Below are 22,921 nucleotides of genomic sequence, written 5' to 3'. Positions count from 1 at the left end.
AAATTATTCTGATTTTTGTGTTCTTATCCAGCAGTACCTGGTAGATGGGGTTTGCCTTTTAACTTTATGGTAAATGTGTTATACAGAACCTTTAATCCTTTCCAATACACTTTGTGCTTTTCCATGTATGTTGTTTAAGCACAACCTGCCTGGATCTTACAGATCCTCCTCCCTGTTTTAAGTTTTCTGTGGTCATTTTACATTTAAGTCTTTAACTGGTTTGCAATTTATTTTGTTATGAAGCACTTTTCCCATTTAGATAAGAGTTCTCCCAGTATTTTTTATTTACTGCAACTTTTTAAATTTACTGCATCCTGTTTTATTTGCTGCATCATTTTTTTGTTTGCAAAGCCGCCTCTGTCATATATCAAAAGTGTGTGTGTGTGTGTGTGTGTGTGTGTGTGTGTCAGTTTGCTCACTGTGTTTTGATCCATTTGTCTTCCCTTTGTTTTTGTTTGTTTTTTGGGTTTCTTTTTGTTCTTTAATGTTTATTTATTTTTGAGAGAAAGAGACACACACACACACACACACACACACACACACACAGAGCACGAGCAGGGGAGGGGCAGAGAGAGAGGGAGACACAGAATCTGAAGCAGGTTCCAGGCTCCGAGCTGTCAGCTCAAAGCCCTATGCGGGGCTGGAACCAGGAACCATGAGATCATGACCTGAGCCGAAGTGGGACACTCAACCGACTGAGCCACCCAGGCACCCTGGTCTTCCCTTTGTTATTACCAGACCATTTTAATTTCTACAGCTTTCCAATATTTTTTGATATCCAATAAAATAAGACCCACCATCTTACATTTCTTTTTCAAACATGTCTCAGTTATTCTGCGTCTTTTTTTTCCCATATAAATTTTAGGATCAGCTTATTAACTTATATGAACAACCCTGTTAATATTTTAATTAGAACAGCACTGAATTTATAAGGTTAATTTGGAAAGAACTGACATTTTAAAACTTGAATATTCCTTTTTCTGAAGCTCTCCATTTGCCTAAGTCTTTTTTGATTCCTTCACTAGTTTTAATATTTTCCCCACATAGATCTTATCCATTTTTGCTAGTGTTACTTCCAAGAACACTGTAAATTTTGTCATAAGATGTGTGCTTTTTCCCCTTTTTCCTTCCACATACTTTCAAATTTTATGTAATTAAGCTTGAGGTATATCTTTTATAAAAAGTTTAGTAACTGCATTTTTTTAACTGAATCAAAAATTTCAAAATTTTAACAAGTGAATTTAGTATATTTATAATGATTTTGATTACTGATATAGCTGAACTATTTTTTCCATCTTTAACCATATTTTTTCTATTATTTTTGCTTTTCCTGATCTCCATTTTCATTTCCTTTTTTCTTCCTCTAGAAGTTTAATAGTATGTATTTTGTATCCTTCTAGTAGTTATCCTTACACTAAGACACATTCAACATCGTTGCTTTCTAACAAGGTCTGAAAGAATGATTATTTGGGGAAGAGGAGGAATTTCAGATGATTACTGTATTTTTTGAGTTCTTTCACAGTTGACAATGTCAGAATATGATTTTTAAGGTATTTTTAATTCCAGTATGTCCGCAGTTTTTGGAGCATTTATTGGCCCTAACAATCTAGAGATATTTTAGCTAGGGGCAGTAGCTGGGTGGCTCAGTTGCTTAAGCATCCAGCTTCGGTTCAGGTCATGATCTCACAGTTCGTGAGTTCAAGCCTCGTGTTGGGCTCTGCGCTGACAGCTTGGAGCCTGCTTGGGATTCTGTGTCCCTCTCTCTCTGCCCCTCCCTGGCTTGCTGTCTATCTCTCTCTCAAAATAAATAAAAATAAAAAATAAATCAAGATATTTTAGCTCCACAAAATTTCTTTATACCTTTGATCACTACTTTTCTCTCCATTGTTCTGTTTTCTCCTGTCTTCATCACCAAAATCCCTACAATTCTTAGGTTCAAATCTCCATCCTCTGACTTTATCTTATAACTGTCATGCCCTAAAGTGTTTTAATTTTTAAGCAAGTTAAAATAAATAAGTTTTACTTTTAAGTCAAGAGATTAAAAACAAAACAGGAGAGAGAATAGAGATAAAAATAAGTTAGATATCAATAAAAGATAAAAATAAAACAAATCCACAAATGACTACATTTAGAAGACAATTAAATACAAAAGCCTCTGACAAATTATATTTAATACATATATGATAAAATAGAGAAAGACGATATGAAGAGTATAAAAATTAATATAAGCACACAAGAATACAGGTAGATACAGCCTCTAATCTTAATGAAATTGATGATATTCTGAATCATAAAAAAATTTCAAGAAAAACATAAAGGATCAATAACCACTGATGAAATTGATGTATCTAAGAATTATATACAAAAAAAATCCAGTTCTAAAAAGTTTAAGTATACTCTGAAAACATTCTGCAAACATGTAATTCCTCTATTAATTTCTCTATCTGTTCTAGAACAGGAAGAAAGAAAGAAAGAAAGAAAGAAAGAAAGAAAGAGAAAGAAAGAAAGAGAAAGAAAGAAAGAAAAAGAAAGAAAGAAAGAAAAAGAAAGAAAGAAAAGGAGAAAGACACAAAAGTTACTCAATTCATTGTATGAAGGAAGTATCTGCCCTGATCCCAAAACTGACAGTTACAGAAAAAAAGTTATATTCTAATCTCACTTTTGAACAAAAGTAAAAGTTCTAAAAAAATATTAAGAACCATATTTAACAATATAATAAAAGAACTATCAGTACTATTCCAAAATTTTCACAAGCATACAAGAATGCTTAGTATTGGGAAATCTATTAATGCCATCCAGAAAAAAAGGAAGGTGAGAAATCACACGACAATCTAAAAAGGGGCTAAAAAGGCATCCAATTAAAATTTAATTTCCATTATTGACAGCCAACTCTTAAAGGAAAAAAAGGTTCAATCTTAAACCAACATCCTATGTTATGCTTGATAGTAAAGCCCTAAAGGCAATATTATTAAAATTATCACTAAGAAAAATATACTTGCTATCAAAAATATCATTGAACACTGTTCTAAGAATTTGTGTTAATACAGTAAGGGAAAAAAAGAAAAATAAAACCTTCATCTTAAAAATCACTGTCAAACTATTCCAGATGGAAGTCTGCTATACCTCCCAGGCATGCTGGTTCAGTAAAAAGAAAGCTACTGCTCAAAGCTCTTTATTCTCCCATCTCACTCTTTTTATCAAAAAAGAAAAAAATTTAAAACCTTGCTGTGGGCCAAGGACCAAATAGCACTCCAAAGATAATCAAACAACCTAACTAGTTTGGGATCTATTAGTGGAGGAATAAAGATTATACAGAAAGCAAATACTCTCATGTTTTTCTGTTTGAAGACTTTACTTCTTAAACTTATTTCCCAGGTAAGGAACACAGTCTGTGGAGCACCATGCCTTCTACAGAAGAAGAGATTCCCCTGTTTCTGCAAAGACAATGAGTTAACAACCAATCCCTAATTTTTTGAGCATTTACCAGATGTCAGGCATTACAATTCCAGATTACTGCTGGAAACAGAATAATAATTAAAAAAAAAAAACATATAGTTTACATTCTAATCTATAAGACAATCAAGGAACCAAGGCAATTACAGTAAGCACGGTATGTGCTATTTTAGGGAAAATGCATCATACTATGCCATAATACAAAACCGGCACAAAACCCACACTAGAGAATTTAGAGAAAAATCTGTAAAAGAAATGACAAAGACAAGTTAACCACGGAAAGAGAATCTTAAGTATGTTCTAAGCAGGGAGATCAGCTCATACAAACAGGTAGGAGAGAGGATCATTCGTTAAAAAAAATATATTAAAAGTCATGAGGTGCATGGGTGGCTCAGCCAAATGAGTGTCTGACTTCGGCTCAGGTCAGGATTTCATGGTTCTTGAGTTCAAGCCCTGCATCAGGCTCACTGCTGTCGGTGCAGAGCCCACATTAGATCCTCTGTCCCCCTCTCTCTCTGCCCCTCGCCCTCTTACTCACGTGTGCGCTCTCTACCCCCCCTCCCAAAAATAAATAGAACATTAAAAATTTTTTAAAAATGAGGTCAAGGAGACTATATTATAATGCATAGTGAAAGGGAGAAGCATAGCAAAATGAATTATGGTAATAAGTAGAATCATAGACCTTATAATACCTTTTAGGGGATGCTAAGTATTTAAGTGTATCAACTTCATTTTGAAAGCAGTTAAATATAATGGATATTGGTTATTTATCTACCTAAAATCCATTCCTCACTCCACTCCTTCCTAACATTATTCAGATATTCATTAGAGTACCCATGTCTTCCTCAAGATACCCATATACCTTTGGAGGCTGAGTTCCAGAGGTGAGCCAAACCAACCAGTGTAATTCCGCTCACTTGCTGCCATTTTAAGTCAGGTAATCCAAAGTTAAAACCAGTTAGATATACTCCATGTGTGACTGGTCAACTTCTTTAGGATCTCAATTACATTTGTAAAAATCCCTTCACAGCATCACTTCGATTAGCATTGGTTGAATAATTAGGAGAAGGTGTATGTATACCAGGGGACAACACCTTGGGGAACCATGTTAGAATCCTGGCTCTAAGTCTGCCCTTTAACCTCTGAAGATTCACATTCCTCCCAAATACAAAAAACATTCACTTGATCCCTACATCTCCAAAGTCTCAACCAGTTACATTATCAAGTCCAAAATCCCCTTAAATTATCATCAGCTAAAAAATCCCAAATCTCATCATCTAAATTTGCTGCATATGAGAATCCCAACTGGAATCCATTAGATATAGCTCTTGGGCACAATTACAGTCCATCTGTGGACCTATGAAACTAAAGACACAAATTATCTGTCCCCAATACGCTCAGCATTCAATGGTGGGACAAGCATAGGATAACAGTTACAGAAATTCCTGTTCAAAATTGGGAAAAGAGGAAGTTAAAAAGGAGCCACTGGTCCTTAACAGTTTTGAAATCAAACGTTGGGATTTTCTTAATTAGGTTTCAAGGTCTGGGAATAATCCTCTGTAGCTCTCAGCTCCACCCTCTTAACCATCCTTCCTTTTTCATCCAAGATAGCACTTGCCTGGAATAGGTAGTTTTATCAGACTGCTTCTGGCTGGCAGCCTCCTTTCATTTTGTACTGTCTCTTTCAGGCCAAGCTGGCAATATTCTGCTATACAATTTTCTCAAACTGTGCATCTTAAAGCATTCTAGAGGTTCTCTGGTTTTATTAAAAAGATTTGCAATCTCTTAAAAGAGCTCTTTGTGTGACTAAATACTTGGACCTTTAGTCATTAGATTTTTAGTAAAATGTTGTTCAGCCACACCTTCATGTTTTTTCTCTATGCCATACTGAGAAACAATTTTTTTACCAACTGGATCAGGGTAAGAATTTCCTAAATCATCAAATCCTGGTTCCTTTAATAATTCTTTTTTCAATTTATTTTTCTCCTCTTGCATTTTACTATAAAGCAGCAAAAAAAAAAAAAAATCAGGTGACACCGTCAATCCTTTCCTTGGAAATCTCATTAGGTAAATATCCAAGTTAATCACTTACACATTATGCAGGAGACACTTCTGTTAAGCTTCCCACCACCGCTAAATAACAAGGAACCACTTCATCCAGTTTCCATAAAGATGTTCCTCTCTCCCTTCTATGTCCTCATTGGCAGTAGTCTCCAAGTCTAGAGCCCTACAGCCTACTCAATGCAATTTCGACTTCTATCACATTCCTCAATTTTTTTCAACCTCTATTCACTGCCCAGTTCCAAAGCAATTTCCACATTTTTAGGTATGTGCTACAGCAGCACCTCACTTCTAGGTACCAAAATCTGTATTAGTTTGTTTTTTTTTTTTTTTTTTTTTTATTGCTGTGTAACAAATTACCACAAAATTAATACCTAAGAAAACACTCATTTATTCTCTGTTTCTATAGGTCAGATGTCCAGGTACTGCATGACTCATAGCCTCTATTCAGACTCAGAAGGCTGAAATCCAAACATCAGCCAGGAGACACTCCTGTGTCCCCTTCTGGAGGTTCTGGGAAGAATCCGCTCTGAAGCTCTAGCAGGTTGCTAGTAGAAATCAGTCTCATGTGATTGTAGGACTCAATATCCCTTGCACTGAATCCCTGTCATGCCCTGAACCCTGTGCCAGGAAGAATCTAGTCCTTTTTAAAGGCTCAGTTAACTAAATCAGGTTTGCTGAGAATAACTGCTCTATCATTAGGTCAATTAATTGGGACCTCAATGACATCTACAAAAAAACCTTCACCTAGAGTTAAGTAGTGTTTGTATAAATAACTAGAAGTTGGCGTGTGGACATGAGGGGGCAGAAATCTTGGGACCCATTTTAAAATTCTGTCTACCCCACATATATGTTTAGGACAGGAACTGTTGGGTTATGGAATTTGTGAATACTGCAAAAACATTTTTCTGAAGTGACTAAAACTTAACACTTCCAGCAGAATATGCAAAGTTCCGACAGTGTCTCATCCAAGCCAACGTTTTAGCCCTTCTGATGGATGTGTAGTGATAATCTGGTTGGTTTTAGTCTGCATTGTCCTGATGACTGACTTCTGTCTTAAAAGAAGTCAGTATATCTTTAAGTTGAAAGACTGAATTATTCTATCCTAGGTTTTTAACATAAACTTCTAAAATGACATTTATCCACATTATGTCATACTTATTATATGTCTGGGCTCTGATGTAAGCTATTCAAGCATTTTATTCATCTTTCTTATCCCAATACCTAGCACACAGAATGCACCCAATGTTTGCTGAACTGAACATCATTCACCTTCTAAAGTGTATTTTTTTCATTTCCAAATTTAAAGCACTGTTCCCACTCTATATTCCTCCTAGGCCAATCAATAATGGCACAGGAGCCAACCTTTTTTAGCAGTCTAAGACATAATTTGTCTGAGCCAGTATTACATGAATACAGTTGGAGGAATAATATATGCCCCGACTGTACCAATCATTAATCTACCTAGCTTTCTTGCCCTCAACATAAAAAGTAAACTGTTTTCATTCATTATTTTGTCTTTATTATTTTTCACAAGCCTTAGGTCATTTCGCCCATTAAGAGAGATAAATTATTCTTATATTCACCTTTGATTATGTGTCCCCCTCCTTCCATACAATCTTTTTATACATGAATACATAAGGCCCTTATGTAACTAGACCAGTCTCTTTGGATGTCTCTCCGAACTTCCTTGTCAGAATTTCTTAGTTATGGGTAATTTTCTTCTAGGAAGCTATCCAACACTTCCTGACCATCTCTCCTTTTACAGTCTCAAGGTCATCAAATCACAATCATCTTCCCTCTAAATAAACACTGACAGTTTCCTTTTTTCTTTTAAAATTTTGTCTCAGGACATGGTTCTCTAATAATCCCTGAGATGACTCATCACTTCCACAGAACTCCAAGCAATTCTCTTTCCTGGATTAGAATTAGGTCCAGAATAGCAGACCCTCTGTCAGGCTTCCTAACAGCCTGCATTCCATTCCATTACTGTGTTCTAGTCCTCAATTTCATCATACAAAATCACTCTTATTTCTAATGCTTGTACACTTTTCATTAAGCTACTTAAAAGAGAAATATTTTGCCAATATGACACAATTACTACAAAAACTATAATTCTAGATTTCTAATGTGTTGCAATATTATGATTATTTTTTTTTTCTTATTCAGTATGTGCAGTGAATTAATTCAAAATCTTTGGACGACCTGTACAGATATTTTAAGGGCTGGTAGCTAGCCAAATATTCTTTTACAGCTATGCCCTGTTCATGTTTATACTGAGCAAATTATAAGCCTCATGAATATGCAAAGCACAAATTTAAGTAATATTTTAATTAAGAGTATAATGGGATAAATCAGTTTTTGTTTCTACAATGATTTATTTTTTGCTACTAAGAAAATCTAATGCTACAGCAGCAGTCACTTCCTGAAGTACCTTACAGGCATCAACTCCTCCACTGAGGTCCTAGTATCTGAATAAATTACTCCATCTCTGAAATATTTTCTTTTCTTAAGGACTTTGGACACTGATGCACCATTGATAACTGTTAGGATGAAATTTGTTATTACTAATGTATTCCATAGAATATTGCATTTTCCTAACCATTAGAATGCATGCATGCTTTTTTTAGTCTCTAAACCAGTACTTGTATCTAATAACAAATGAATAGATATAAATGTGTCAGAATAAAAGAAATATATCTTAAAAGAAATACATTAATTTCAGTATTAAAGACTCAGCTATTCAGGTGTCTAACATATTTATGGAGAAAAATTCTACTCTTTGAAATTTCACTTGGGGAAATTTTTCTTGACCCCAGAGACTAAATAAAATTTATGTGAAAGTGTTTTATGAACAACACAGAATTATTAGAGATAATTATTAGAGATATAATAATTAGACAATAGAAGGTTTTAAAGAGGAAATCCCAGATCTATAATTTAGTCTTCAGTCTTAAAATGTTTCATACATTTTTAACTGCTCTAACATGGTTGAGAATACTGGTCATGTTCAAGGTGATAAAAAACTAGCAGAACAGATAGTTATAGTTGCTTATAAATCCATGAACTCCTCCCAATTAAACTTCCTTAAAATAAATAAACAAACAGAGAAGCTAAATGGAACATACTCTAATTAAAACAAAAAAACCTACCAGACAGAATTTTACTTGTCAAATTCTCATTTTCCACCAAAGCCAAAGAATCTCTCTGTTACATGTATAAAGCCATGTAGAGCCAATATCATCGGCTCTAAGGATTTTCCAATGTCAATTAGTTGTTTCTATAAAGACTGTCTAATAAGTCAAATCTCTGGTACAGCTGATGCAGATACTTCAAGTTACAAAATTATTACTTTAAGTAAATACAATACCTTTAAAAAAAAAAACAACTATATAGGTGATTTCTAAGGCACTGTTCCAAATGCTTTGTACATATTACTTATTTTATATGTATTAACTTTATAATATGCACCTTGGGGCTTTTGTGAGACAATAATTATCCATTTTACAGATCACAAAACTCATACAGTTAATAGGTGACTGAGCTATGCACTAAGATTCTACATAGGCAGTTTGGCTCAAAGTCTGAACTCTTAACCAGTATGGTACAATGATTTTCAATGATAGAGAAAATCATATCTGAAGCTAAGTAACCACGTATGGTAAGAACTAAACTTGACAATCAGCATACGTAGGTTGCTAACCAAGGAGGAGATTTATAAGTTTATGTTATCCCCCAACTCAAAATCATTTACGGGAATTGAGATACATATTTATTTACTATGAACAAATGTCATTTTAACAGGCCTATCTGGGAAGCTAAGCTTGTCTTAACTTTGACCAAGATCCTAATGGCAAAGCCCAAGTCTGTCTTGTTTACCAAAGCACACTCAGCAGCTAGCATTAAGCTGGCACATAATAGGCATTCTATAATTACCTATAGAATAAATTGGGATAAGAGGAAGTTGTTTTAACATATGAGAGAAGAGAAATGATAAAGAATTACATGGATCAAAGAGGAAAAATTTCTGCAAATCATTAAACCAACACACAAAGCAATAAAGTAATCTGCCCAATTTCATATAGTTAAAACTAAGACTTGAGACTCTCAATTTCTTTTTCTTTTGGTATTTCTTTTGGTATTTTCCTCAATACCAAAAAAGTGAAATTCTATCCAAATACCCACATTACATAGTTGTACAAGATGTGAATGTACTTAACACTACTGAACTGTACACTCAAAAATGGTTGCGATAATCAATTTTACATGTATTCTAGCACAATTTCTAAGTCAAAACTGGAAAAATCCATATTATGAAAAAATATAATTTAAATCACTACATATAGTTTCCATTATATTCACAAATTTCTACTACATTAAGAAAATTTACTTACAAAAATAAAACAATATTATGATAAAAAGTTTACATTATTTAACAAATGTAATGAAATGAAAAGTTATTTAAATTAAATAAAAATTTTCATAGTTTTCTACCTTTCCTAGTCTCAAAAGTAAAAACGTAAATGGCATAAAAATGAAATGGAGTAATTTAACTATTAAGTTGGCCGAATCCACTGTGAAATAAGGAGAAAACCAACTAGGCGACTCGTTATTGTACTTTGATGTCAAGAATAAAAATAAGCACTCTGGTAGTCATTAAAAATATTCACAAGATTTCCTGCTTTTTAAAATTGTTGGTGATGAGAGTGAAATGAGAGATGGCCATGATACTTATTCCCACAGCCCATGAAATAAGAGTGCAAGAGATGTGTCATTTCCAGGCAGAAACTTTAAGAGCCAACACATGCGTCACCACAGTCTCTTTCTCCCTCCTATAGTGACTGGCAATGTTGTAAAGACCGGCTGTTCCTTAGCCAGGTCCTGGAATAGTGGTAATGAAAAGGAACAGAGTTCCAGCAAACCCACAGAGGATGTATAGTATAAGCAAAAATAAATTGTTGTTGTATTAAGTCATTAAGACTTGAGTCATTAAGATTATAGCATAACCCAGACAGACTATCCTGATGGACACAGATATAAAAACTGAATGTAAAGTAATTAAAAAAAAAAAAAAAAAAAAAAAAGGATAGATTCCTACAAATGTGGGAGATGGAAGGACTAGCAGGGCATGGCAAGATTTTGTCTCTTCCCCTACCTAGAGATAGGTGCTCTAACAGAAGGTTTCCATCCAGGTACAGATTACAGTCCTGAAAGAGAGCTCAGGCTGAGGGGCAGCTAAGTCTTGCCACCAAGGGTATGTTCCTAGAGCTGGAGGAAACCTCTACTGTGCCTTCCTCTCCCCATCTGTAGCTAAGTACGGAAGAAAGTGAGGCTCCTCCCAATTGCTACCTCTCTCCTTCCCGCCCCTTGAAGAAATCTGAACTTCAGCCTTGAGAGAATAGAAGTAGCTTCATCCATGAGACATCAAGCCCATTCCTTAACATTTTAGGTCCAATGGCTGCCATACAAGTCTAGCTATCCTAGAGGATCTCATGCTAAGGGGATATTCAAGGAACAAGTATTGCCCTAATGAAGTCCAAGGGGAAGTTGAACTTTGAACAGGACCAACTAATTTCTGCTGGTCAGGTGGGTAAAGACTATTACAAAACTCAAAACCGGGAACTCTATCAGTTTATTTCATTTGTAACTTTTAGGACCATCGCATATAACTGTGCAGAATATGCCCTGCATAATAGCACCCAACCCAGGAAGGTAGTGGTGGACTCTGTGAGGCTGCATTCACCAAGAAGACAGGTTCCTTTTTTGTACTTCACACAAAGGTGCCTTCTGTTTGTCAAGATTGTGCCTACAGGCACCTTATAGACGAACTCGCCATTCTTTACCCACTTTTACCAGAATTTCTTGGAGACCATCCCTGGAAGCACTATTGAAGAGACTTACTTCATACCTGACCATCATAGGACTGTGACTATTCTGCAACCCGTTGAACTTCAGACCTTTCTGCATGAAGATATACCATAATAACCCACAGTATATGTTTGTGATTTTGGACCACATACTGCTACATTCCTGTGTCCCGGTGAGAAATATGGACAGGCCACTGGCACTGAGGTTTCACAGGCATTCTTCTGTTGGAATTCTACATCCTGGTAGCACCAGCATCCTTCCAGTGGGTAGCAGATCACAACACTACATGGACCAAATGAAATCACTGTGATGTGCTAGAGTCCAGTTTCCTAACTTTGACACTCTTGATATTTTGGACCAGATAAAGTCTTTGTTATGAGGGACTGACTGCTTTGTCACTGTAAGATATTTGGCAGCATCCCTGGCCTTTATCTACTAGAAGCGAGTAGCACTGCTCACCCCTCCCTCCTCTAACTGTGACAAAACAGGTCTATAGACATTGTCCAATGTCCTCGGGGCGGGGGGGTGGGGGTTAAAATCACACCAGGAAGACAGCAACTCTGCTAGACCTATACTTCCATTTCCAGCAGGTGCTATGAGACTGACAAGATGGGCACTAGCACTAAGATGTCTATCACTATCTCTACCTGCTTGATGGCATCTGAAGTTGATGCAGGACTCCCCCTGCGATCCAGGTGGCAAGGAGACTACGGAATTCTGCCTGGCAAGTTGAGCCTGGCCCTATTCCTAGCAGGTAGAAAAGAACTGAACCTTAACTGTTTGCTTTTCCTGCCCTATGTCACCCTCCCTCCTTCCATTAACTCCTCCTTCACTTCTGTCCCTCTCCTGGAAGAAGCAGAACCATGACTCCAAGTTACTAAGATGATCTATCTTCCCAAGCAAGATGTAGCCCAACAGCAAATTTTGCTACTGATCCCGGCCAACTCTGGTCTCTGAACACCACACGGTGTAAACGGTCTTGGTGTTGGCTAAAGAAGTCTGAACTGCTATATTCTCACCAGCCTTTTTAGCTTGCCTACTTTGGAGGGCCACCGTGGGCAAAAACCCAGACTTACAAATTGACCTATTTATATAACCTGAACAGATCAACATTTATCAAAGCAGGAATGGTCTGATCCTTGGATATGCACTGGGCAGTCTGATGCCTGGCTTTCACAGAAAACAGGGCCTAAAGACACTAACCTCACTGCATTTAGATACTACATAGACCCAGATTTCTTAACTTTGGCACATATACGTATATATTCACATCTGCTCCTGCTTAGGAGTGCGTGCACACACACACACATTTTTATATATACATCAAAAAATATATCTCATAAGCAATGGGGGGGCCATATTTTTTACTCTTATTTCATGCTGAAGTAAGTTCTAGATGAATTAAAGATTTAGCACAAAAATGTAACTTTAAGAGCATTATAAGAAAATATGGGAGGGGCTCCTGGGTGGCTCAGTCGGTTAAGCATCCAACTCTTGATTTTGGCTCATGTCATGATCTCACAGTTCATGGAATTGAGCCCCAAGTTGGCTCTGCACTGACAGCATGGAGCCTGCTTGGGATTCTGTCTCTCCCTTTCCCCCACTCACACATGTTCTCTCTATTCCTCTCAAACTAAATAAATTTTACAAATTAAAAAAAAATAAAATATGGGAGAATGTTTAATCAAATTAGGATGGAAAAGGTCTAATATACAGTAGAATATTACTGGGCCATAAAAAGGAATGAAATCTTGCCACTTGCAACGACATGGATGGATCTAGAAGGTATAATGCTAAGTGAAATGAGTCAGAGAAAGACAAATACCATATGATTTCACTTACATGTTAAATTTGAGAAACAAAACAAATGAACAAAAGACCAAAAAACCAGACTCTTAACTATAGAGAACTGATGGTTACCAGAGGGGGGGGTGGGTGAGGGAATGGGTAAAGTAAGTGAAAGAGGATTAAGAGTACACTTATGATGAGTACTGAACAATGTATGTAAGTGTTGAATCACCATATTGTACACTGAAAACTAACATAACACTGTGTGTTCATTATACCGGAATTAAGAAAGTAAAAAACAAGGTCTTACTAATCACAGCACAAAGCTCACAAGTCATATACGAGATTTCTGTAACCAAACTGTTATACTTCTACGAATTTACCTCACAGATAGACTTGAATAAATGGATGAAGACATATATGTAACATAACATCACAACACAGCGGAGGAAACGAACAGCAGACCGAAAAGGATATAAATGTCCATTGATGAAGACTGACTAAATTAGGGTACTTCCATACAATGGAATATCATGCTGTTGTGAAAATAACAAAGGAAGGCTGGCCTGTGTCCAATAGTTAACAATCAGATATATTATTGAGTGAACACAAATTATAGAAGGAATATATAATGCCTTCCCTTTTATGCAAAAAAAAAAAAAAAAAAAAAAGGAGCTATATACAGAGATTTTTGCCTACATGCACAGACTAAGTATTTCTAGAAGGACACAAAACAAATTTATGTGGTGTCTCTGGAGAGGGAAATGGGTCTGGAAAGGAAGGAAACTTGCTTTTTATTGTATATCCTTTGAAGTTTTTGAATTATTTTTTAGATTGTGCATAAAGTCTATCACAAAAAAATAAAATCAAAGAATAAAATTCAAAGAAAACATTTCAAAATAGAATAACAAATATCATATATAGGATAACAAAGAATTCTTACCTTTCTCTGCAAAATTTAAGTGAATGTAAAATGGCAGGTCTCTTTTGACGTAAATTCCATAAATGTAAGGTGTCATCAGCCAAGGCACTCACGAGAGCTCCCTTAAAAATAAAATGTAATACATTTTACACAGAATATATTTTGCAAACACTAAAGCTACTAAAGAGCTGCCAAAAAAATCTTCCCAGACTTCAAAACTTTCTGCCAATAGGTTTAGTTTAGAGAAATATTTGCCTCACCCAAATTCTAAACAGCAGGTGTAAAACGGTGTGTTACATGTATATGTATGTGTAAGAAATGTTTTAACTTCAGTAAAGTATAATTTCGTATCTTATACACTACAAGCATACTAGAATCTAGTTGGATATTAAGCTTGATAACTAGCTATATAAAATTAGAGGTCAGACTATTTGGGTGGCTTGACCACTACCGTACATCTTCCTTGGGTAAAAGAAAAATACAATATGAAGGAACCTTCATATTTTATTTGGCTTAAGACAAATTCTTCTGAATGTACTATGCCTAGATCCTAATTCTACTACTAGAATGATACAGAAAATAAAGATACCATTTAGCACACTCTAACTTCAATATTTAAAGGGTTGAACAATCAACCAATTTAGAAGTTAAAATATCTGATAGTATTAAATCCTGTTAAGCATGGAGAAGAAAATCTCTGGTCCTAGGTGAGAATCACACAGGAAGCTCAGTCTCACCCGTGACCTGACAAACCAGAATTTTCAGAGCAAGGACCTCTGTGTATTTATAAAAGTCTTCAGAGGTGATTCTGATGTGTGAACAGGATTAAGAATCTTTGGACTGAGGCTGATTTCTTAAGACATGCGCATGTTTTCCTCAAAAGAGTCAGATACTTTTCATCTCTACTGACAGAATAAATTTTAAAAAATGTAATATGAAGAATTTATGTTAATTTCAAAAAGGATTTGCAGTTCTAATCATTTAGGTTATTATGAGAAATTTTAAAATCTCCTTTTTTAACTTAAGAGTTTCTCATTTATCAGAGAGGATTAAAATAGCTCTAAAGGCAAAATTTACATTAAATCATCTCTCCAAGGCCTTTCCCCTTTCGCAATTCTATGGAGGCTACTCTATTGTGTAATTCCTACTGCTACATGACTACCAGTAAGCAGAAATAAAGTCCACATACTCTCCCTTTCACTAGAAAGCATCGTCTTATCTAATATCACTTTGAAGCAGGGATGCCTAGTGGCTCAGCTGGGTGAGTACCCGACTCTTGATTTCAGCTCAGATCATGATCCCAGGGTAGTAGGATCAAGCCCTGTGTCAGATACCACACTGGGCACGGAATTGCTCAGGATTCTCTCTCTCTTTCCCTCTGTTCCTCTCTCCCACTCACGCTTTCTCCCTCTCTCCCTATAAAAAAAAAAAAAAAAAAAAAAAAAGATAAACAAAAATATATAAAAAATACATCATTTTGAAGCAGTGAAACTCAAAGGATTCAGAGTATCAAAGATCTGTACTCTTCATTCTTATTTCCACCATAGTTTCACAGCATGTCAACTTCTCTCTCATGATGTACACACCGTTTTGAAATCTCAAGAGATGTAGAGCCAAAATGGCAATAACAGCTTGACTACCTCCTCTGATGGCTCCTTTACCTATATATATGGTTTACTAAAAACAAAAGCAAATGCCTACTCTCAATGATCAGATTTCCATTATCTAACCTCATTTAAATATTCATATTTTGAAAAGCATTTTTAAAACAGTAACATCACCTTCAAGTACTCAAAAAGTAACATTCGAGCATGTAAAATAAAAAGTCACATCCAAGAACTCTATGATGACTCCTATTAAAAAGAACCCTGTAATACAAATGACAACATAAACTACTTAAGATTTCTAAAATTTAGGTGTATAGGTAATCTGCAATATGTTATTTACATTGGTTCATGTACAGCTTCTTTTTTTAATGTTTATTTTGAGAGAGAGAGAAAGCAAGTGAGCAGGGGAGGGGCAGAGAGAGAGGGAGAGAGAGAATCTCAAGCAGGCTTTGTGCTGTCTGCACAGAGCCTGACACAGGTCTCAAACTCACAGTGAGATCATGACCTGAGCCGAAATTAAGACACTAAACTGAGCCACCCAGGTGCCCCGGTTCATGTACAGCCTTAAGAAATAATCTTAACACAAGTATAAAGATGGAGAACAGGTTAATGGTTGCCAGGGATTAGGGACTGAGAGCAGGAAGGGGCACAATTACAAAAGGGTAGCCTTAGGGAATTTCTTTATGATGATGAAACTGATCTGTATCTTGTTCAAGGTGGTCATTACACAAACCTATATGTGTCATAAAACTGCACAGAACCACACACACACACACACACACACACACACACGAGTGCATGTAGAAACCTGGTGGTGAAATCTAAATAAGGTCTATAGTCTAGCTAATAGTAGTATATGGACGTTATTTTGCTGGTTTGAGATCTTACTACTGTTATACGTAATGTTACTATTGGGGGAAGCTGGGTGGAGTACACACAGGACCTCTTTATTTTGAAACTAACTGCTAATAGAATTATTTCATAACAAAAGTGTTTTAAAAACAGGAAACTAATCTTGAGTCCTCCTAACAGGGTTCCACAACTTTCTATATTATGATTTCTTTTGTACTTTAACATTTTACAATACCTATTACACAATTCTACACAGAACACTGAAGTTTTTAAATTACACTTCTGACCCTGAAAAGCCTAAACAATTGCATATTAATATTCTGATATAAATAAAAACATTTTACATAAGGTTAGAGGTATCAAGTATTGTTTTTTTCCACTCATATATACTTAAGAATTTATTCCACGGAACCTAAGGACATGAGGGCAAAAAGAACGTCCACAGACTATCACCACATCTGAAGATAGAAGAGACTTTTCTGGAGTAATTTCTTATGACCAGTTTTTCCTGCCCATCACTGCATACAATAAACATCATTCTCAGTGTTGCTCATATTTTTAATTTTTTAACTTTTTATTATTCTTTTTTAAATTCCAGTTAGTTAACATACAGTGTTACATTAGTTTTAGGTGTACAACATAGTGATTCAACACTCCCATACCTCACCTGGTGCTCATCAGGACAAGTGTGCTCCTTAATGCCCATCACCTGTTCCCCATCCCTACACACTCTTCTCCCCTCTGATAACCATCACTTTGTTCTCTATAATTAAGAGTCTGTTTCTTGATTTGTCTCTTTCTATTCCTTTTGCTCATTTGTTTCTCAACTTCCACATATGAGTGAAATCATATGTTATTTCTCTTTCTCTGACTTATTTCACTTAGCATTATACTCTCCAGCTCCATGTCATGGCAAAAACTTTTTTTAAAACCTGCAAGCATGCTGTCTACACTGCTGATAAAATAGTATTTGTTTCCTGAGCTCCTTCCTAACTTTATACTCCATCAAAAAGAAAGGCATCATCAATTACTTGAACCAGTAAGTGACAAAACAAGAATTTTGGACAATAACCAGTTTCTAATGGATTTTCGTTTCCTGGTTATATTTCAAACAATTTATTAGAGAAGTACATTTTGTCGTTTATAATAAACTCAATCTCTAAAAACAGTTTTTTAATACAGATTTTAACGTTACATAACTTTCAATATCCATGAACTAAAACTTAAATGTAGCACCTTATTCCATTCTATTTGCAACACTGTCTTGAGAAACATCTTACACTATTTATGTAACTTCCCATGATGATGCCATAAAGTGAACTGCTATTAGCTCTGATCTTTAAGAAATTCACTTTTGTACAAATATTTAAATATGAATGCATGCAAGAAATCTGAAAGACCAGATGTGCCCCTATTTCATATATAAGTAGGACAGATTAAAGCAATTCACTAACCTCATTAATCAGGAACTGAAGCTGGATTACTGCAGCTCCACTGTCATGTTGACAATAACATTCTACTCCTGGACGACCAAAGCTGTGATTAATTTCATTAAGGAGTCTATAGTATGCGTGGGCTTTTTGTAGCAATTGCTAAGTTATATAATAGACCAACATTCCAGTGACCTGATATTCAATTCAGGCTCTTTACTGAGATTGAGATTCAGAGTTACATTTATTACACATCAATCAAATCAGCTAGCTTCTGCTCATAATCAGAAGTCTCAGAGATTATAGGTCTAGAAGAAATAAGTAGCTGTTCTTTCTAGAAAACAAAAGAACTATCAAAAACAACAATATACAGAACACAAAATATATTTAATACACTTTACTCTGGCTCAGGTATTTTTTTTTTCTTTCCCTTAAAATAAAAAGAGAAAAGATAGTTGATCTGCAGAACATCCAATTTTGCCCAAGACAGCAAACAAATCTGAAAAGCAGAGACATGTCATTTTAGAATAATGCTTTCGGAGCCAATCTTTTTAGTGGCATTGTTCACACCTATAGTGTTATTTTTCAATAGTGTAAGTTAATATAACCACGTAACTATGTTTGCAATTGTGGCATGTTATATTACCAATGAACATATCAATCTTTTACAACAGGCTTGAATACAAAATATGCAAACTTCTATTAATTTCCCCATGATAATAAAAATAAACACACATTTTCTGTGTCAGGCATTATACTAAACATGTCATATATATTAACTCATTTAATCCTCATAATCTATGAAGAATATATAGTTTCTCCCCTATGAACAATAAGAAACTGAAGCACAGAGGAATCAAGTAACTTGTAAGTCACACGACTAGAAAGCAGCAGAGGAGCGATCTGAATAAGCATTCTGGCTCCAGAGTCTATACTCTTAATACTAAGGTATGCTAACAACAAAACAAAAAATCCAAACACTTATACAACTTACTATGTGCCAGACATTGTTACATGCTTTTTATTTTCATAAACTTGAAATAAGAAATTAGCCATTTTAACATGCTGCTAATCTACTTTTCACTAGTTAATAAATATTAACTGAAAATAAAAATTTATAGCTAAAACTAAGATATGATGGGATTTAATAAAATTGTTAGTAAATATTAACTGAAAATAAAAATTTATATCTAAAACCAAGATATGATGGGATTTAATAAAACTGTAGCTCTCTTTATACAATGCCATTATTCAGGTATATAGACTATTTCCTATATTCTATTAATACATGCCCCCTAGGGTTCTTAAGTAAAAATAATCACACTAAAAGTTAAATTCTTATTTTCTCTGCACCTTTTCCTTCTGAGTTCTAGAAGTTTTTCTAGGAGATATTTATTTTCCAGGGATTTTGTTCATTTTATTGCCAGCAATTAATTGCTCTAATATTTCATAAACTAATAGACTAATCATGCATGTTTAGCTTATACTACCCTACTCTTTAAACATCTTTCAACTTTTACCATCACCATCATCCTCATCAGTATTAATAGTACTATTTTCACTACAGCAATTGCCCAAAAGCATCTACAGGAAGCTAGATTTCAATGGCTCTACTGGCACGGTACCAAATCACACCTGTTTGGCCGAAGAAAGAAATACCTACATCTCTGTTCATCCATTTCTTTTGTCAGGATGACAGCACAGACTCTGCCTTTTTAGCTAGCAGAGTGAGTCTAATTCTAATCCATCCAGCTAAATTAGTCTTGCTGGCACCAATCAGCATATTCTAAAATTCTCATTTTACATGGAGTAAAACTTCTCTTATTATCAGATGAGAAGTTAATGAAAAATGTGAGCTATTATGAAAAATCATACAAATTCTATTTACCTATCATATTTTTCAGAAATCATATATAATTTTGCATATCTTGTGATATTATCCAAACACTTCTATATATTTTTTTAAGTGTTTAATGTTTCCTTGTTTTTGAGAGACAGGGCGTGAGCAGGAGAGGGGTAGAGAGAGAGGGAGACACAGAATCTGAAGCAGGCTCCAGGCTCTAAGCTGTCAACACAGAGCCCGACGCGGGGCTCGAACTCACAAACCGCGAGATCATGACCTGAGCTGAAGTCAGACACTCAACTGACTGAGCCACCCAGGCGCCCCTAAAGTATTCTTTAACTGAATACTAGAGTTCAGAATTGTTTTTCTTAAATAAAACATAGCTATAACTACCCCGGTATAGGATTTGTAGTTTAATATTTTAAATGGAACTTTAAAGATACTGGCAATGCATTCTAAGTGTAGCATTCACATAGAATCTATTTCTTTTCTGATCATTTACTGTTATACATACAGCATCAGAGAAATTTTAGGTGACTGACCTTCATGAAGTCCAACCCTCTGGGGCGCCTGGGTGACTCAGTTGGTTAAACAGCAGACTCTTGACTTTGGCTCAGGTCATGATGTCACGGTCTGTGGGATTGAGCCCCATGCCAGGCTCTGCACTGACAGCACGGAGTCAGCTTCAGATACTCTTTCTCTCTCTCTCTCTCTCTCTCTCTCTCTCTCTGCCCCTCCCCTGCTCATGTTCTCTCTCTCTCTCAAATAAATAAACTTAAAAAAAAAAACCCTCCATTTTGTATTCACATTTCATCAGTTTATATATTCTTAAAGTGAACTAATTACTTGATTATAACATCAAATATAACAGGCACAAACAGATGTGGGAATACACAGAACCGATTCTTGGTTAAGTAAAATATAAGCAAACAGTTCTGCTAATTAGGGCCCAATGGTTTGAAAACTTTAGCATGCTGTGAGCATCAATCAATATTTTATTCATAGAGACTGGAAAGTACCTGTAAGTCCAGGAAGTCGGTTATATGGAGGTCAAGAAAGGTTTGTTCTTACTCTATGTATGGCCAGAAAAACTGCACTTTTTTATGGCATTAATATTAATATAGTCACAGCTAAGATGATCAATATACTTTAATAAACAAGAAGCACTTACTATCTACTAAGTTTTAGGCTCTGTATCTTAAATACATAACTGTACTTAATCTTCACGGTAACTCTGAAAGGTAGTTATTATCCATATTTTACAAATGATAATTCTGAGGCTCAGATAAGTGCTTTTTCTCAAGGTTACTACTGATTTCTTTCTTTTTTCCTTTGGATAAGGTAGTACTATGCTGCAGCCAGCCCTGAAGGATCCTGATACTATAAAAGTCCCATGTGTTGGGGAAAAAATCCTAAGTCATTACTTCATTGTAACAAAAAGCTTAAAATAAAATTTTAAGGAATGGAAATTACTTACATATAATCAAAAAATATTAGTTTGAAAGACTGTAAGTTCCAAAGCAAGTAGTTCTCAATCCAGGCAGTGTGTCAGAATCACAGCTCCACTGCAAATTTACTAAACCCAAATTGCCTGAGAAGTAGCCTAATTAGGTATCCTTTTTTGTTTTGTTGTTGTTGATGTGCCACAGGAACATCTGAGGCACAGTGAGAATTAAGACACCTACTTTCAAGTCGGCTCACGTGCCGGCTCCACCAGTACTTGCTGTGACCTGAGAATTACTACAACGCTCCACTTTCTTATCTACAAGATGCAGATACCTATCTAGCCTAGCTTGCAGAACTATGATGAGAATTAAAACCACTGAGAGTGTACTTCCCAAATCGTAGCCATTATCATTATTTAACTGGTATATTCACTACTTTAACAAGAATTCAAGATACCCTACAGTTGACATATCATAATGTAAGAAAAAAACAACTTTGACTATATTAGATTCCTAATATAGTCACACCTATAATTATAATGGTGTCTGCTCCTTTCTATATGCAGCAATCAATTATAAGACAAAGGCAAACTGCAAGGCTACAGTGAGTATTTCTTGCTGTCAATATAGCTTACCTTATAATTCTGAACTCCAGTGTACTCTTTTTAAAATGGTCTGATCTTCCTATAATGGATACCTTTAGTCTCTTTTTGTTGTTGTTTTGTTTTTTTGTTTGTTTTTACTGCTCGCCTATCAAGAGCTAGGGTATCTACCTAATCCTACTGTCATCTTTGTCTCTGGAGTAAACCAACTAATTTATATGGCCGATGACACAGGCCATAAACTGCGTGCACAACTACTTACGGGTTTTGTCCAAACAAGCACCATCATAACTCCTGAATAAGAGCTGCAGAAGACAAGACTAAAACAGGTTGAAATCAAAGTATTTGAATTTAGGTATGAACCTCTAAGTAAGCAGCAGGGAGAAAAGAAATAATGAAAAAAAACTAGCAATTACTGAAGAATAATCAAAAAGAGGTAATTGGAAAGATAAACAGAAAAAAAGACCAAAACCAGTTAAACCTTCTATAACATTATATAATCAAATTCAAAATCAAACTAAACATTCATTCAATTGTCTAAATGGGTTTTTTTGTTTTGTGTTTTGGAACAGGAGGAAGAAAGGAGGAATTAGGGAGCCTTTAAGTACATCATCACAGTAATTAACATTTATTAAACACTTAATATGTATCAAGTACTATATATGTATTAGCTTACAAGAGTACCTCTACTATAGGCTCTGTTGTTTACAAAAGAGGAAACTGAGATACAACAAGGTTACTTAAGGCCATCCAGCTACTTAATAAAGAAGCTGGGTTTGAACCCTGGCAATCTAAATGCAGTACCCACACACACATATATGCATACAAATATTTATATATAAATCACCAAGGCTTAATTCACCAAAAAAGAGCCAATTTTCACATATTAAAAGAGGACTTTATCTCCATTTTGACCTTAATCAGTACTTTCTGTTAAGTTCTTCTTTCCAGCTTATCTTCTAACTCAAGCAAAGGACCCACTGGTCAAAGCATCCCATGATGGAACCAAAACTACCCCTCAAGCAACAGGGACTGCCCCAACACCAGCAA

The 22,921-nt window shown here is 35.4% G+C and overlaps 1 protein-coding gene across 6 annotated transcripts in view; it reads right to left on the bottom strand.

The window, feature by feature from the left end:
- The window catches only part of STXBP5 (syntaxin binding protein 5), a 170,726-nt gene that overhangs the window by 125,921 nt on the left and 21,884 nt on the right, over positions 1 to 22,921 (bottom strand). For all 6 annotated transcript variants that reach the window (XM_081795781.1, XM_060616860.3, XM_060616861.3 and 3 more), the window contains exons 3-4: positions 18,006 to 18,087; positions 14,114 to 14,214 (exon numbers count right to left, since the gene is read on the bottom strand). In XM_081795781.1, coding sequence (XP_081651907.1) covers positions 14,114 to 14,214; positions 18,006 to 18,087 — 183 coding nt within the window. The remainder of the gene's footprint in view (positions 1 to 14,113; positions 14,215 to 18,005; positions 18,088 to 22,921) is intronic.

Source organism: Panthera onca, chromosome B2 (assembly GCF_046562875.1).
Source record: "Panthera onca isolate mPanOnc1 chromosome B2, mPanOnc1 haplotype 2, whole genome shotgun sequence".
Classification (NCBI taxonomy): domain Eukaryota; kingdom Metazoa; phylum Chordata; class Mammalia; order Carnivora; family Felidae; genus Panthera; species Panthera onca.
Note: the sequence above shows the minus strand (reverse complement) of the source record. Positions and strands in the feature narration are given on the sequence as shown.